The sequence below is a fragment of the Temnothorax americanus genome, unplaced genomic scaffold (genome assembly GCF_048541705.1).
Source record: "Temnothorax americanus isolate GAGA-0224 unplaced genomic scaffold, ASM4854170v1 Scaffold67, whole genome shotgun sequence".
Taxonomy (NCBI): Eukaryota; Metazoa; Arthropoda; class Insecta; order Hymenoptera; family Formicidae; genus Temnothorax; species Temnothorax americanus.
The window spans coordinates 215,487-230,763 of record NW_027509789.1 but is presented as its reverse complement, the minus strand read 5'-3'; the positions used below and the strand labels follow the sequence as shown (position 1 = coordinate 230,763).

Genomic DNA, 15,277 nt, shown 5'->3' with positions numbered 1-15,277 from the left:
ACACGACGAAACCCGGCAAAAGCGTCAGCCGCCGGACGACCTCGGACCGACCACCGACGTCAGGGGCGTTCCTGGACCTCACCGGCGAAAAGGAGAATTTGCCACCGTCAACGAAGCCATCCCCGTGCACCTGCGGCAGAGGACGACCAGCGCTACGGGACCAGGCCACGCAGACGAGCCCGAAGAAGCTGAGGGACCAGGGGACGCAAGCGAAACACCGGGGCGGCCGATCGACATACCACCACAATAAAGTACACACAGACACACATACAGATGTATAACCTGTAAATATATGTATATAATGTATATCTGTCTCCTATTGACTACCCTCTTGCGATTCACTATCCTTGGGCCTTTCCTATGCGCACCCTAACCACAAGCGTAAGTAAGTTAAGATATAAGCGCCCATAAATTGGTGACCCCGACGTGATCGCAAAGGTAGTACAATGGCAACGGGAGGCAACGGAAGAATACAGATAACCGAGGAAAGCGTGAGCAAAGTCGCAATACGCATACCTCCGTTTTGGAGTGACGAACCCGAGCTATGGTTCGCACAACTGGAAGGACAATTCGTCCTCAGTGGCGTAACTCAAGATTCTACAAAGTACTCATACGCCATCTCACAACTGGACTCTCGTCAAATAAAGGAGATCAAAGACGTCATCACACAGCCCCCCAAAGCTGACAAATACGGGACTGTCAAGAGAGCTTTTATACAGCGAATGTCTGTTTCCCAAGAGCACACGTCAACTCTTGGAGCACGAAGAATTAGGAGATCGCAGACCGACTCAATTCCTGCGACATCTCCGTACACTAGCGGGTGAAAACATACCCGACAGTCTGCTGCGTACTCTCTGGCTCGGAAGACTGCCTACAACAATGCAGACTGTGCTAGCCACTCGAGCCGAAGATCCCCTTAACAGCGTAGCTGAACAGGCCGATCGCATCCACGAAATGACCAACAAGGCCGTTGTAGCAGCCACAGCTACATCAGCAGTCCCGAGAGAATCACTGGAGGCACAAATCCAGGCTTTGACAAAACAAGTCGCTCAGCTCTCCACGCGACTTTCGAGGGATAAATCTCGGCAACACGGTAACGACAGAAGTCGAAGCCGAAGCCGCAGCCAAAGCCGCAACCGCGGAACGTCCAAGGAAAAGAAGGACGATAAAAACAACAAGCATTGCTATTACCATAACCGATTTGGTGAAAAGGCGAAGAAATGCACGCAGCCGTGCACCTACAAGTCGGAAAAAGACCAGGGCGGTCACTGATGGCGGCCAGTAGACCAGCCCCAAGCCCTCGCCGCCTATTCGTCACATGCAGAGAAACTAAAAAGCGGTTCCTAATCGATACAGGATCAGACGTGAGTGTATTCCCTCGCTCTATGACAGCAGGATACATCGCGCCTACAACCTACGAACTCTACGCCGCTAACGGCTCGACAATCACTACATACGGCTCGACCACATTACAGCCAGATCTTGGGTTACGACGTGCATTCCCATGGCGTTTCATCGTCGCTAACGTCACACAGCCCATCATCGGAGCCGATTTTCTCGCCCACTATCATCTCCTACCGGACCTACAAAAAGGCATCCTTCTCGATGGTAGGACGAGTCTACGCATAAAAGGCACGGCAGAAAGAGGGGCTGCAGAATCGATCAGAGTGTTGGCAATCGAAAACGAATACCACCGAATCTTGGCAGAATTTCCAGAGATTACAAAGGCTACTACCAAGACGCGTACGGTAAAACACGCCACACTGCATCATATCAAAACCACGGATGGCCCGCCAGTAGCATGCCGTCCCCGTCGGTTAGCTCCTGACAAATTAAAGGCAGCCAGGGCCGAGTTCGATCTCTTGCTACAAGAAGGGATCATACGACCTTCAAAAAGCCCATGGTCAGCACCGCTACACATGGTACCTAAGAAAGGCAACTCCTGGAGATCTTGTGGAGATTACAGGGGGCTCAATGCAAACCTAAGTCGTCTACAGACGATTCCGAGTCTCGACATCGAACTCGCGAAACTCATGTTCGACCGTTAGACGCCGTGCCGTCGTAAGCGGTGAGATCCCGACGACGGTACCGGATCGATATCCGATCCCACATATAGAAGACTTCTCGCAATCGTTACACGGGAAAAAGATCTTCTCAACATTAGATCTTGTGCGAGCATATAACCAAATACCCGTTAACCCGGACGACATTCCGAAGACGGCTATAACCACGCCCTTCGGTTTGTTCGAGTTCCTTTTCATGCCATTCGGGTTACGCAATGCCGCACAAACTTTTCAACGCTTCATCCACGAAGTCACAAAGGACCTGGATTTCTGCTACGATTATATTGACGATGTCCTCGTCGCGTCCAAAGATGAAGAAGAGCACAAAGAGCATTTGCGCATATTATTTAAAAAACTGCAAGAATACGGTATCATTCTAAATCCTGCCAAATGCGTCTTCGGCGCGAAAAAGGTCCTGTTTCTCGGCTACGAGGTCTCAGAAAAGGGCACACGACCTCCGCCAGAGAGGATCGAAGCGATCAAGAAGTTCTCGAAACCGGAGGACGTCCAACAACTCCGACGATTCCTGGGAACCCTAAATTTTTACCGCAGATTCATCCCCGAAGCCGCCAAGGATCAAGCAATTCTAAATGGCTTACTTGGCGACCCGAAAACGAAAAAGAAGGCTCCAATAACTTGGAACGCTGAATTAGAAGCAGCCTTCGAAAAATGTAAGGACAGCCTGTCTCGTGCAACTATGTTGGCTCACCCGAAGCCGGAGGCAGAAATCATCCTTACAACTGACGCATCCGATACAGCCATTGGAGCAGTTATTCAGCAGCGGGACGGAACAGAATGGCAACCACTAGCCTTTTTCAGTAAAAAGCTGAATCCGGCTCAGAGGAAATACAGCCCATACGACAGGGAGTTACTAGCAATCTACGCCGCCATCAAACACTACCGGCACATGCTAGAAGGAAGGCTCTTCACGGTCTTCACTGACCATAAACCGATCACATACGCTTTCCAGCAGGATCTGCTGCACAGCTCTCCCAGGCAAGCACGACACTTACAATACATCGGTCAGTTCACCACCGATATACGCCATATCTCAGGCAAAGATAACGTCGTCGCTGATGCCCTCTCAAGGATCGAAGAGATCCACGCAGCAATCAACCTAGAGGATCTATCCAGAGCACAGGAGGAGGATACCGAGGTCCAAGACCTATTACAAGGGAACTCTTCGCTCAAGCTCACTAAGATTCTGATACCTGGAACCAGTGCAGCACTGTACTGCGACACGTCAACCCCAATAGCACGTCCCTTCGTTACGCAACAATTCAGGAGACAAGTGTTCCAGTCATTGCACAGCTTATCGCATCCAGGAGTTAAAGCGACAGCGAAATTAGTCGCACAGAGGTACGTCTGGCCACGCATTAAAGCCGACTGCCAAGAGTGGGCACGAGCATGTCTCGCCTGCCAAAAATCGAAAGTTCATAGGCACAACCGATCGCCTCTCGGACAATTCATCGGCCCCACACGACGGTTCGAGCATATTCATATGGACCTCGTCGGACCATTACCTGTCTCAAGAGGCTACCGATACTGCCTTACAATTATTGACCGGTTCACCAAATGGCCTGAAGCCATACCGGTTACAGACATTACTGCAGAAACAGTCGCCCAGAATCTCTTTACACACTGGATTACGAGATTCGGCACACCTACGCGGGTCACTACGGATCAGGGGAGGCAATTTGAGGCCGACCTGTTCCGTCAGCTTACAAGGCTCACAGGCACTACGCATATACACACGACAGCCTATCACCCCGCAGCCAACGGCATGGTCGAACGCCTGCATCGGCAGATTAAAACGGCCATCAAATGCCACGCAACGGAAGCTTGGACCGAAGTATTACCCGTCGTCATGATGGGCATCCGAGCAGCATTCAAGGAAGATCTCCACGCAACTCCCGCGGAACTCGTCTACGGAGAGACATTGAGACTTCCGGGAGAATTTCTACAAGAAACTCCACAACCAATTGATACAAACGACTTCATCCAAAAACTCAGACAAACGATGCAAAGTCTACGGCCACAACCAATCAAGAGGCACGGTTCGCCCGCTACATTCGAGCATAAAAATCTTGAAAGCTCCTCACATGTGTTCCTCAGGCACGACGCACCAACGCGGGCTCTGCAACCCACCTTTGATGGCCCATACGAAGTCCTCAGCCGAGGCGAAAAGGTCTTTAAGTTACGGATTAACGGAAAATCCGTCCACGTAACAACAGACCGTCTTAAACCCGCCTACATACTAGTAGATCACGAGCAAACCGAAAAACCTCCAGAGAAGCTCCAGCACCTTCAGCCTGACACTCCAGCACCTACGGAGGTCAGAACACGAAGCGGCAGAGTATCGCACAAAACCGTGCGATTTCAGGTAACATAATACAACGAAGGGGGTAATGTGGCGGTCTACGCCACCGAAAAAGCGCGTTCGCGCATCTAATTGTGCAGCGCACCGACTTACCGACGCGACGGTAAGTTCGCAGCGACGCCGCTACGCGCCGCATCAAGAGAGCGGCTAACTCGTGTTTCATTTACAACCAGGCATAGTATAATAGGAGGCTCAGCGGGAGCCCAAAACCAGTTCCTTGGCGCCAGTCGCCGATATCAGTAGACAGAACTCTTCGCGCAAGAAGAGTTCGTAACCCCGCGGCGTTAATCGCCACAACTTCTCGGCGTAAATCGCCTGGAATCCTCGGCGTCAATCGCCGTGAGTCCTCGGCGTCAATCGCCCAAACGACTCCTAGGCGTTAAACGCCGGCGCCTCGCGCCCACCAATAGGCGACGACGGCGACAACGACGACACTCGATACCGCCAGACGGCGCTCCGGTCGCCTACGGTATATAAGGAGGCGACGCAGCAAACACAGCTCAGATTCGACCTTGAGAAGGCGCTAGTCGCCTGACAATTATCCACGCGCCGGCACCAGCATCACCACGCCGCGGTTTACAAAGGAGCGACCTTTCCCTCCTCCTCCGGAGGACGGAAATAACCCGGCCACACGTCGCAAGACGCGACCAACGCCGCTCCGGGTTACCGCCAGGAAGGGCCGAGACGACATCTCCACGCGGCCACACCTTGGCGCTAGTCGCCAAAGATACGGCGCTTGGACGCCGTATACCCGCGGTATCCGGCCCGCGAGGTACGTGCCACCGCCGCCGCTTCCAGGGAGCAATCCCTACTCCAGGCTCATCCGCCCGGTTGAGCCAGTACCTCCACCGTCACCAACGGGCCTTCCGAACCTGGACGCGGAATCATCGCCACGACCTGGCGCAATCTGCCCTTTTCAGGGCATACAATTAAACCGCCCTCCGAAACGCGCCCGGTCACCTAGTGTGATCGTCGTACGCCGAAGGCCGGTCGTTTTATCGGACGCGCCGGCCAACACGACGAAACCCGGCAAAAGCGTCAGCCGCCGGACGACCTCGGACCGACCACCGACGTCAGGGGCGTTCCTGGACCTCACCGGCGAAAAGGAGAATTTGCCACCGTCAACGAAGCCATCCCCGTGCACCTGCGGCAGAGGACGACCAGCGCTACGGGACCAGGCCACGCAGACGAGCCCGAAGAAGCTGAGGGACCAGGGGACGCAAGCGAAACACCGGGGCGGCCGATCGACATACCACCACAATAAAGTACACACAGACACACATACAGATGTATAACCTGTAAATATATGTATATAATGTATATCTGTCTCCTATTGACTACCCTCTTGCGATTCACTATCCTTGGGCCTTTCCTATGCGCACCCTAACCACAAGCGTAAGTAAGTTAAGATATAAGCGCCCATAGCTAGTAAGAAACAATCAACTGAGAAACAGAGGCTGGTGGGAGAATTACATGCTCCTGCGAGAAGAAATTATTCGCGAAGACGCGTCATAGTGCGCGGATACGATGACCTGTGGCAGGCGGATGTGGTCGAGATGTGCCCATACACGCGATTCAACAAAGGCTACCGCTAAATACTCACCGTTATCGACGTGCTGAGCAAGCACGCATGGGCCGTACCGCTCAAAAGGCCAAGAGCAGAACCGAGGTTACTACGGCGATTGTGAAAATAATTTGAGACGGCGGGAGATGCCTGAAAAATCTGCAGACTGACAAGGGGAAAGAAATTTACAACGCAAACGTGCTGTAACTTTTGAAAAAACATAATATCAATCACTATTCGACCTATTCCGTAATGAAGGCATCGGTCGTCGAACGATTCAATCGCACGCTCAAGAACGACATGTGGAAAATGTTTACGCGCAATGGAAATTACAAATGGATTGACTCGCTGCCGGGTCTCGTATCGGATTACAACGCGCGAAAGCATCGAACTATCGGCATGCGACCCATCGATGTTACCCCCCGCGATCGCCGACAAGCTCCTAACAACGGTGTACAGCCACGTAAAGATCGCTGCTCCCGCGCGATTCAAAGTAGGCGACTCGGTACGCGTGAATAAATTCAAGACAATTTTCAAGAAAGGATACACACATCAAATTGGACCACGGAGGTGTTTAGAATTGTCAAAGTGCTGAAAACTAATCCCGTGACGTATCTATTGGAAGATTCCTGCGGAAAACCCGTCGCCGGCGGGTTCTACGAATACGAGTTACATCGCGTTGTTAATCCCGACGTGCATCTCGTTGAAAAAGTTTTGCGTAAAAGGGGGGATAAGGTTTATGTAAAGTGGTTCGGATTTGATAATTCACATAATTCATAAATACACATGAACAATGTATTGTAAAAATGTATTACAATATAAAAACATATTATACATACAAAAATGAGTCATTTATTTTCATACATATCTAAATGTAATTACAATATATATTTACGATGGCATTTTATAATGCCCCCATGGCGGCGCGCGTCTCGGTAGAGCCGGGTATAATGTATCGCTTATCGTCGTACGGACTTAGAGCTATTTTCGTTTCAGACAAGGTGTACATTTTGTATTGTTTGGATTTTATGCACGCCTGCTGTGATTCTTAAAAATCAACCATTTGTCGTCATCGCTCGGTAACTTGATCGCGCAGTCGTTCATCTCCCGACAGTCGACGGTGTGGGCTTCCAATTTCTCGCTCGTGTAGAAATAGTGCAAACATCTGTAAATAATGAAATTTTTTATATATCTTTCACGTAAAAATTATTTTTATAATTCATTAGGATGTATACTTACCGATCGCAAAAGTATTTCCGACCACGGTGCCTGTTGATTTGCGAGCTCACGAGGCGGGATAGGTTCTTAATCCATGCAAAATGTCTCACGTTATCGTCATGCATGTACAGCAGATTTACATGTCTGTCCATCTTTCGATCAGTAACCCGTATTGGCAGGATTGCAAGTTCCATGTTTTTTTTCTCGATGCTAAACACGTTAATGGAGATGTCGTTGTGATTTTTAAAATTTTTAATTTGATTCAACGTCATTGGAAGCTCAATGTCCGTAAGATTTAGCACCGACGTGTAATGTGGATTCGACGATTCCCGTTCTGCATTTCTTTGGGCTGGATGCAGAGCAGCCACCACTGACCATGTGAAACATGCATTGTCTATTGATTGCACGTTCATCACCGTTCTTTTCAATTTAATTTTTCGCGGTATTTCTACAAAATACATGTTGTTACACGATCTTTTTTCTAACACAATTTGTTGTACTCACGACTTCCAATTCTCGACTACTGAGCGTATTCTCCAGATTTGTCATTTTATATCCTACTAATGATGCATCGTTTGCTTTTTAATCGAAAAATGTACGATTTGCAGTTTTGCACGTGTTCGATGAAATTATTGCGAGACACGTATGTTCTTGAAAACGTTATCATACCATTGACTTTCGGTGATTTGATTTGTATAATTGCAGCAGCCATTCATCGGCGCTATTTGCAAAATTTGCAGTTTTGCACGTGTTCGATGAAATCATCGCGAGACATGTCGCGACATGTTCTTGAAAACAATATCGCTCCATTGATTTATGCGAAATTGCAAAATTAGCAATGTATGCACACCATGCATTAAAACAAACGAAACAATAGCGATGCTCTAGTCGGAACGAAAGGAAAAGGAATAGAAAAAGTATATAAGAAAGAATGAAGCGAGTCAAAATCACAGTCTGTGATTTAAAAGTCTACGCGTTGGTACGTCGATTGGAAAAAAGTATAGCGAGATGACAATAATTCCGATATGGATCGCGCGTTAACGGGCGACAGTGATTACTTCAGCGATGAAGAAGATGGTCGTAAAGAAGTCATTGAAAGAATTGTGTCGCGTGAGGAAATCGTTGCACTATATTTACATACAAAAGCGTGTGCGTACTATTTTTTTATTATTCAACGGGTGGTGCATTTGCACTATGTCGTTCATGCATGAGAGCTGTATCGGGCTTCGTCGGATGAGACTCTGAACTCTGACTCTGTCGGCGGTCGCACGACTCGTCCTGCCATGGCGCAAGCGAAGCTCGACGTGCCGGAGAAATTTGGCGGCAGCATTAAAGAGAAGGATAAGGATTCCGAGGAAAAAGAAGGTCCCACTGTTGTGCCAGAATGTGCAGTATGCCTGCAGCCTTGTATCCATCCAGCACGATTACCCTGCAGTCATATATATTGCTATCTGTGCGTAAAGGGTGTCGCTAATCAGAGCATGCGGTGTCCGATATCCCGTCGTCAAGAGATCCCACCGGATTTTCTCGAGAGACCTCAGCTGGTGGAAGTGGAGGAGCCTCAGAAAGAGTCGTAACATCCCGAGGAAAAGTACCAATGGTTTTACGAAGGTCGAAATGGTTGGTGGAAATATAATCCGAGGACAAGCAATGATCTGGAGACTATTTACAAACTAGGGGACGCGCAATGCGAACTTTTGATCTGTGGCATGCTTTACGTAATTGACTTTGAAAAGAAATGTCAATATATATAGAAAATACAACCCACGTTACAAACGTAATATCTAACGTGACAGAAAAAATGCTCCGTGCAAGGGTGTCTCGGGTGTACAATAAAATTTGTAAAATGGATTATTTGTCCGTTAAGATCGAAGATCCACTTCCAAACCCATATTTAACAACATATTCAACTATATTCATTGGTTTCATACAGCATTATACAAATACTTGATATCGGGTATATACATGCATGCACAATCATGTTCAACATTGCACACGATATTGTTCAGCGTATGATCGAGTCACGTGCGAGAAACAGCACAATGAGTAAGTACCGCTAATTTTTGTATATACTTGTGCAAAAAAAACTTTTATAAACATAATTGTATTTTTTCAGTTTTGACAAACCCCGCTACACGCCTCGTATTTTGGGAAAGAGATTTGCCTTGACATCGACCGCATATAAATTTTTGGATGTTGGAATCAACGCTGGACCTATGTCCTCTGTGGATATACTTATTGGCGATAACCGAGGCAATCAAATAATTCTGCCTCATGCAATGTGGGTGACATTCATCGAAAAACGTGCAGGTATTCAGCGACTCGTGCAGTCGCCGGCACCATCATCGCTAGCGTTTCGAGATTTGGAACTCGTTAAAAATACGCGACGCAGATATTGTAGAATTGACGTCGTGCGGCACCAGCTTGTACATGAAACCGTCAACCGTACTCTTCCTGTTCGAACTAGAACATTGCGTTGAAAATGTGTTTTTTCAACTATGCCAAAATGTTCAAGGCGTAAGTGAAAAATTTAAATAATTTATAACAATTTTACGTTAAAATATCAGCAGATATTGCAATATAAGAGACACTGTTGTACCGCGATAAGTTACAGATTGCTTCATGGTTTCGACATGATTGTACCGACGTTTATCGATCTGCAAGGATTTACCGTCGGGATGAAATTTGTCGTGAAAGAGTTGGCGGTTCTGAGAAACGGGACCGTTCTGGACATTACATCTTTACGTGTCTCATGCCATGGAGTTTCCTCATGAAATCCGATAAGTCATGCGCTTCCTGGTTGATTGCAAATCACCATGGACTACGATGGGAGGATGGAAACATGCCGTACAGCATGGCGAAACATCTAATTACATCGGCCGTACTTGGAGAGAGCGATGAGACGTCGACTCTTGTGTACGTCAAGGGATGCCAGAAACGAGAATAGCTGGTGGATCTGTTTGAGAATAAAGCAAGAAAAAATCTAAAAATTGAGATTTTTGGTACAGATTATAAAGATATCGAATCTTTAAATAATCTAGATGTTACTAATACTGTAAGATGCGAAAAACATGGTAAGAATTGCGCGTTGCAAAATGTATTAAAAATATTTAACTGGTGGTCGCGACATCCAGGCGAAATGGCCCGTTGACGCCGCGCAGCGTATCGCGCAGATACAGCAGATTTACGTGCCTGTCCCTCTTATCGTCGGTCAACCGCTGAGGCACGATCGCGTTGTCGTCGGCGCCCCGTCCAAACTTAGCTTTCTTTTCAATTCCGTCCCGAGTTGCGAACACGTTGATCGATACGTCGTTCTGACGTTCGAACTTTCCGATTTTTTTTCAGATCAATGGGAAAATCGATCCCGTCGAGATTCAGCACCGTCGCGTAATCGGGATACGAGTCGCGTCGTTCCGCGGTCCGCTTGGCGGGATAAAGAGCGGCGACTACCGCGCGGGCGAAACACGCGTCGTTCTCCGATAGCACGTTGACAACCGCTTGTTTAAGTCTTATACCTCGCGGTGTCTTCATCCAACATCCCACGCGCATAGGATTACATTTGTTCACGTTCACCATTAGGTTCAGTATTTGCGACAACGCCCATCCGCTGTCGCGTTCCTGAAATTCGTCCAACCGCGTTAGAATCGCGTCGCGCACGCGCCTATTGTACCACTCGCCCAGATCGGACCCCGGGAGAAGCTATTCGTTCCGCGTGGCGATACTCTTCACATCGGTCTTAACGTCCGCTACGAATTTCCCGTTGAATATGACGTTGATCTTCAGACACCCGTGTCTGGTCACATTATCCCGCATTTTTTCAAGCACGGTGTCCTTCGCGTCTTCGAGAAATTGCGCGGGTTCGATGTACCTCGAATTCGTCACAGCGCCGGTCAGTACGCGGCGTCGGAACGCCGTATCGATCTCAATCCACGAAAATCCTCCGCCGCCTCCGCCGTCTAAACCGGCACCCACGGCGCGTTCGAATCGTCGACGCAGATCCTCCCTCGAACCTTCCAATCGCGCTATTAGAGCCGCCGCTCTGGTAACGGCTCCCGTGTTTCCTTGCTTCTTGGGGCGTCCGACTCGACACTCCTCCCGCAAGAGCCGGAGACACTCGTCGCACTCGTTCCACATCGCATCCAGAAGGATTCACCCTCGGCAACATTGAATCTCACTCGAGCGAAGATACGACAAGACCTGTAGGTTTGAATCCTACATATCTTCTCTCCCCCGTACACCGTCTCGCAATAAAGATAATACTCGACGGGCAGGCAACGCATATAATCGTTTGCCCTAGCGGAGTTTGCCTCCGTCGTCTCTATCCACTTTTGCTCGCGAATGCTTCGCGCTCCGATTTCCCTTCGCAGATGATGGATAGCCAGATTCCATCGCGCGTTTTCCCTCACCACCGACGCGCGCGCGTTTGACGACGACGACGACGCGTCGACCCTCGCCGATTCGTCGTCCAAATCGGACGAAAACTTAGGCATGGGCTCGCGACAGAGCAGTTCGTCGTCCGATTCCGCGAACGAGTGATCGCGGCGATCGTTCATTTTCAAATACGCGTCGCTGATGCTACATTTGCACCGCTAACGCGTCGATATCAAGATAACAATCTCCATCTTCAGTCCGCCACGATAATGTTTTGGCGTAATCATAAATATCGAGAAACCTCCGTTGAGATCGGAGATCGGCGATTCCGATTTCGCGACGAATCAGATATCTCGTTAAGTCGACACGTCGAGGTGTGCTATTTCTCGCACGTTTTATCCTGAATCGGAACGCAGTAGTTCATTATGCTCTCATACATATCGCGTGGCATCGATAGAATTCCCGGAGCGAATGGGGATACAAATATTGGCGGACCCCATTTTATTTTACACTTCCCTCCACACTGTAAACAGAGCTTGTCTCCAATAAGCCAACGTGGCACGAGTGATCTCCAGATAATCCCGTGCGTCGATCCTTCGTCGTAAACGTTACGGACGCTGCCGCGAACCATACACCAACATGTTTTGACGTATGAGTCCAAAGTTTCCCACCTGTGTTCGGTTCTACTGATATGCCATATACAATGCTTGGGACACCACGTGTCAGTGCCAGCTAGTACGTTTCGAAATCCGACTTCTCTGCCGCGAAGCAAACGCACCATCGACAAGCAATAGCGTCCGTCCGTTCCCATACCGTATTTTTTTTTACAAATATATTAACTCTCGACCGCGCCCTAGAATCTTCGTAGAAAATGATCGTTTGCCGCGCCGTTCGCGCGCCCGTTTAATTTATACCCCCCCCCCGTTTGTCGTCTCAACGGTGGACGTACCCCCCTGCCGGACGCGCTCTTTCCCGGAATGACGACAACCGCTCGCCGCATCCTCCGAAAAAACCCAGAATGACGACAACCGCTCACCGCATCCTCCGACGAAAAATAAAAGAAAAACAAAAGGAGGAAACGACGAGAGCGACCGCGAACGAGTCCCTCGACCCCCTCGCCCACCGCTTACGGCACACCCCCCGCGGCAGCGAAGCCCCCTTAGACCCCGCTAACCGCAAGAAAGATCCCTGGGGCAAGAGTATATGTTACCCCCCTACTAATATTTCTTCCAACAATGTAATATACGTTACATTACCTTACCTTATGTTACATTACGTTACGTTACTATACATACGTATATACCTACATACATACATACATACATACATACATATATACATACATTACGTTATACTGTTACATTTTATACATACAAATGATACAATACACTACGTTTTCGGAGGGGGTATTTGATAATGTCCCCACGGTAACGTATCGATCGAATCGGGTATAATGTATCGCTTATCGTCGTACGGACTCAGAGCGATTTTCGTCTCGCGGATGGTGTGCACTTCATGCAATTTTAATCTTATACAGAACTGCTGTCGCGTCATTTCAATTTTGTCCTTCAGACACCGCGTGTAATCGTCGAACGTTATAGTACGCGCTACGACGTTACTCTTGACGCCTTTTGCTTTTTTTGTGTTTTTTTACCATCCATTTTTAACGCATACATCTTCGCTCTGTGTCTAACAAATTCCGTCATGATCGCGCCATTGTTTTTGTCTTTCATTAAGCCTGGCACCTTTTTGTTCTCAAGTGGTATATCGTACGCGTTGTCGATCGCGTAATCGCTTGTGTCGAATTTTTCGATGTCGCGTTTCATCCTTTTGTATACGTCGTCGCACTCTACGTGATATGTCAGACTGTCCGTATCGGTGTACATAACTTTACACTTGTCGCGATACAACGGTAACATGTACTCGTGATGAAATACAAACATGTCTTGGATATATCGAGGATGCACATACCCACGTAGATTGGTTTGTTGAACTTTACCTCGAGTTTTTGCATTTCTATTGCTACTAGATTCTCCGAAAAGACGCTCCGGCTGTGAAAGTTTGGTTTTGCGATCATTACCTCCGCACCGTATCGTCCGTCCCAGTTTGTTAATAATCTTACATCGACGTGATTGCGCATATTTTCCATAGTTTTACCGAATACAGCGTTGTTCATTAATTTATACAAATTCTTTTCAAAATCGTTTTTTGCTTGCGTTCTAAATTTCGTATTGAGTTTGATGTAATCGCGGAGCCACGTAGATTGAGCGAATCGCAATACGCGATGTATCTTTGTGACGCGAAGGCCATGGCGCGTTCACTGCTGTAGGTTGCGATAGTGTATGACGTAACGCTCTTTATTGTATAAAGTCGCGACAAGTTTGTTCTCTCGTTTGCCGGGCGGCTTATCGCTCGTCGGACAGAACGGTAGATCAGCGTGCGCATTATGCAAACACTGTGGATATTCGAGATCAACTTCGAGAATATAACCTGTGGGTGAATCCGAAGCGATTGCGTTCAAATCAAAGTTCGAGATGTTGACCCATCGAAAATCTGCGTAGGGCAATGGTTGACATCACCCAGCCGTACAAGTTGTTACATCGAAATACATAAGGTATGACGATGGTTTCGATGGATCGTGAGATTGCATGTACTTGTTATTGGCTTGCGCGTATTTACCAGAACATTGACTGAGGCCGCCGCGAATACCACGTTCGATAAACATTACCATATCAATGTCCGTGAGCAGTTCAAAATTTATGCGCGTATGCTTCAACATAGCGTCCCACGTGAAACCCAGTAGAGTGTAATAATGCGCCGGATCGAGTTCATAACTCGCGACGCAGCTATCGCAAAAATTTTCAAATATGTCGGCCAATAACAAGACATCGGTCTTTAGATATACAGATCGTTGTATTCACCTAAGGTTTGAATGGAGAACCGTTGCCAGACGTTCACGGCGTGCGCGTAATCGCTTTCGGATACGGTGTCACCTGTCATTAAACTGTAAAACGAGTCGCGCGGTGGTAAACATGAGTCCTCCAACTTTTCGACGCAGTCAATGTACTCGTATGGAAAGACACCTTTTCGCGTCAATAATTCGAAATCTTGGTCGGATAACGCAAAAAATTTTGAACGTATAATTTTTAACTTATCCTTATCGAGGAAGGATGCTAATTTTTCGAGACTTGTGCTAAGAAATTTGTATGAGTCGATGAATCTTAATTTGACACAAGTTTTCATATCTTTGTCTTCGGTGCTTTTAACATTTTTCGTAAACGAAATGTATTTTTCTTTGGTGATTGGAAGTGAGTCTACACGTTTTTCAAAAGCAGTTGCTATTTCATTTATAATAAAATGTGAATCATAACCTGATAAATTATGAAAAACTATGGGAATGTGATATAAATTTTTATAATTCAGGTTACAGTCTGAATGTGCGAGGCCTCATCGGTACCTACCGGTTAAATGACAGTAATCGCGTTACCCGCGTGTCGTCTGGCGCGAACGGTTTCTCGCACATGTAACAGTGCGCTGCGCTGTTAAATTTTCCCCACTCGTCTCGCGTCAAATCCGCCATGGGTATATTAGTAGACAAGATAGGCTTTACGTTGTGAGCTAAACGTCTTAGCTCCTCGGCGAACCACGTGATACAATCTTTATCGCGACGACATCGATACG

General features: G+C 47.8%; 1 protein-coding gene and 1 pseudogene across 1 annotated transcript; both read left to right on the top strand.

Moving 5' to 3' along the window:
* Positions 1 to 446: 446 nt before the first annotated feature.
* LOC143905786 (uncharacterized) lies at positions 447 to 1,272 on the top strand. Its single transcript, XM_077421376.1, has 2 exons — positions 447 to 604; positions 720 to 1,272. The coding sequence occupies exons 1-2, from the start codon at positions 447 to 449 to the stop codon at positions 1,270 to 1,272; spliced, it is 711 nt and encodes a 236-aa protein (XP_077277502.1).
* Positions 1,273 to 8,508: 7,236 nt separating this feature from the next.
* LOC143905774 (E3 ubiquitin-protein ligase rnf146-like) lies at positions 8,509 to 9,061 on the top strand (annotated as a pseudogene).
* Positions 9,062 to 15,277: the final 6,216 nt, after the last annotated feature.

What these genes read in the sequence shown, in the direction of transcription:
- LOC143905786 (XM_077421376.1), top strand. Translation starts at nt 447, where the DNA reads ATGGCAACGGGAGGCAACGGAAGAATACAGATAACCGAGGAAAGCGTG. An exon ending in GTAACTCAAGATTCTACAAA is followed by an intron (nt 605 to 719) that starts GTACTCATACGC and finishes GCTTTTATACAG; the next exon opens with CGAATGTCTGTTTCCCAAGA.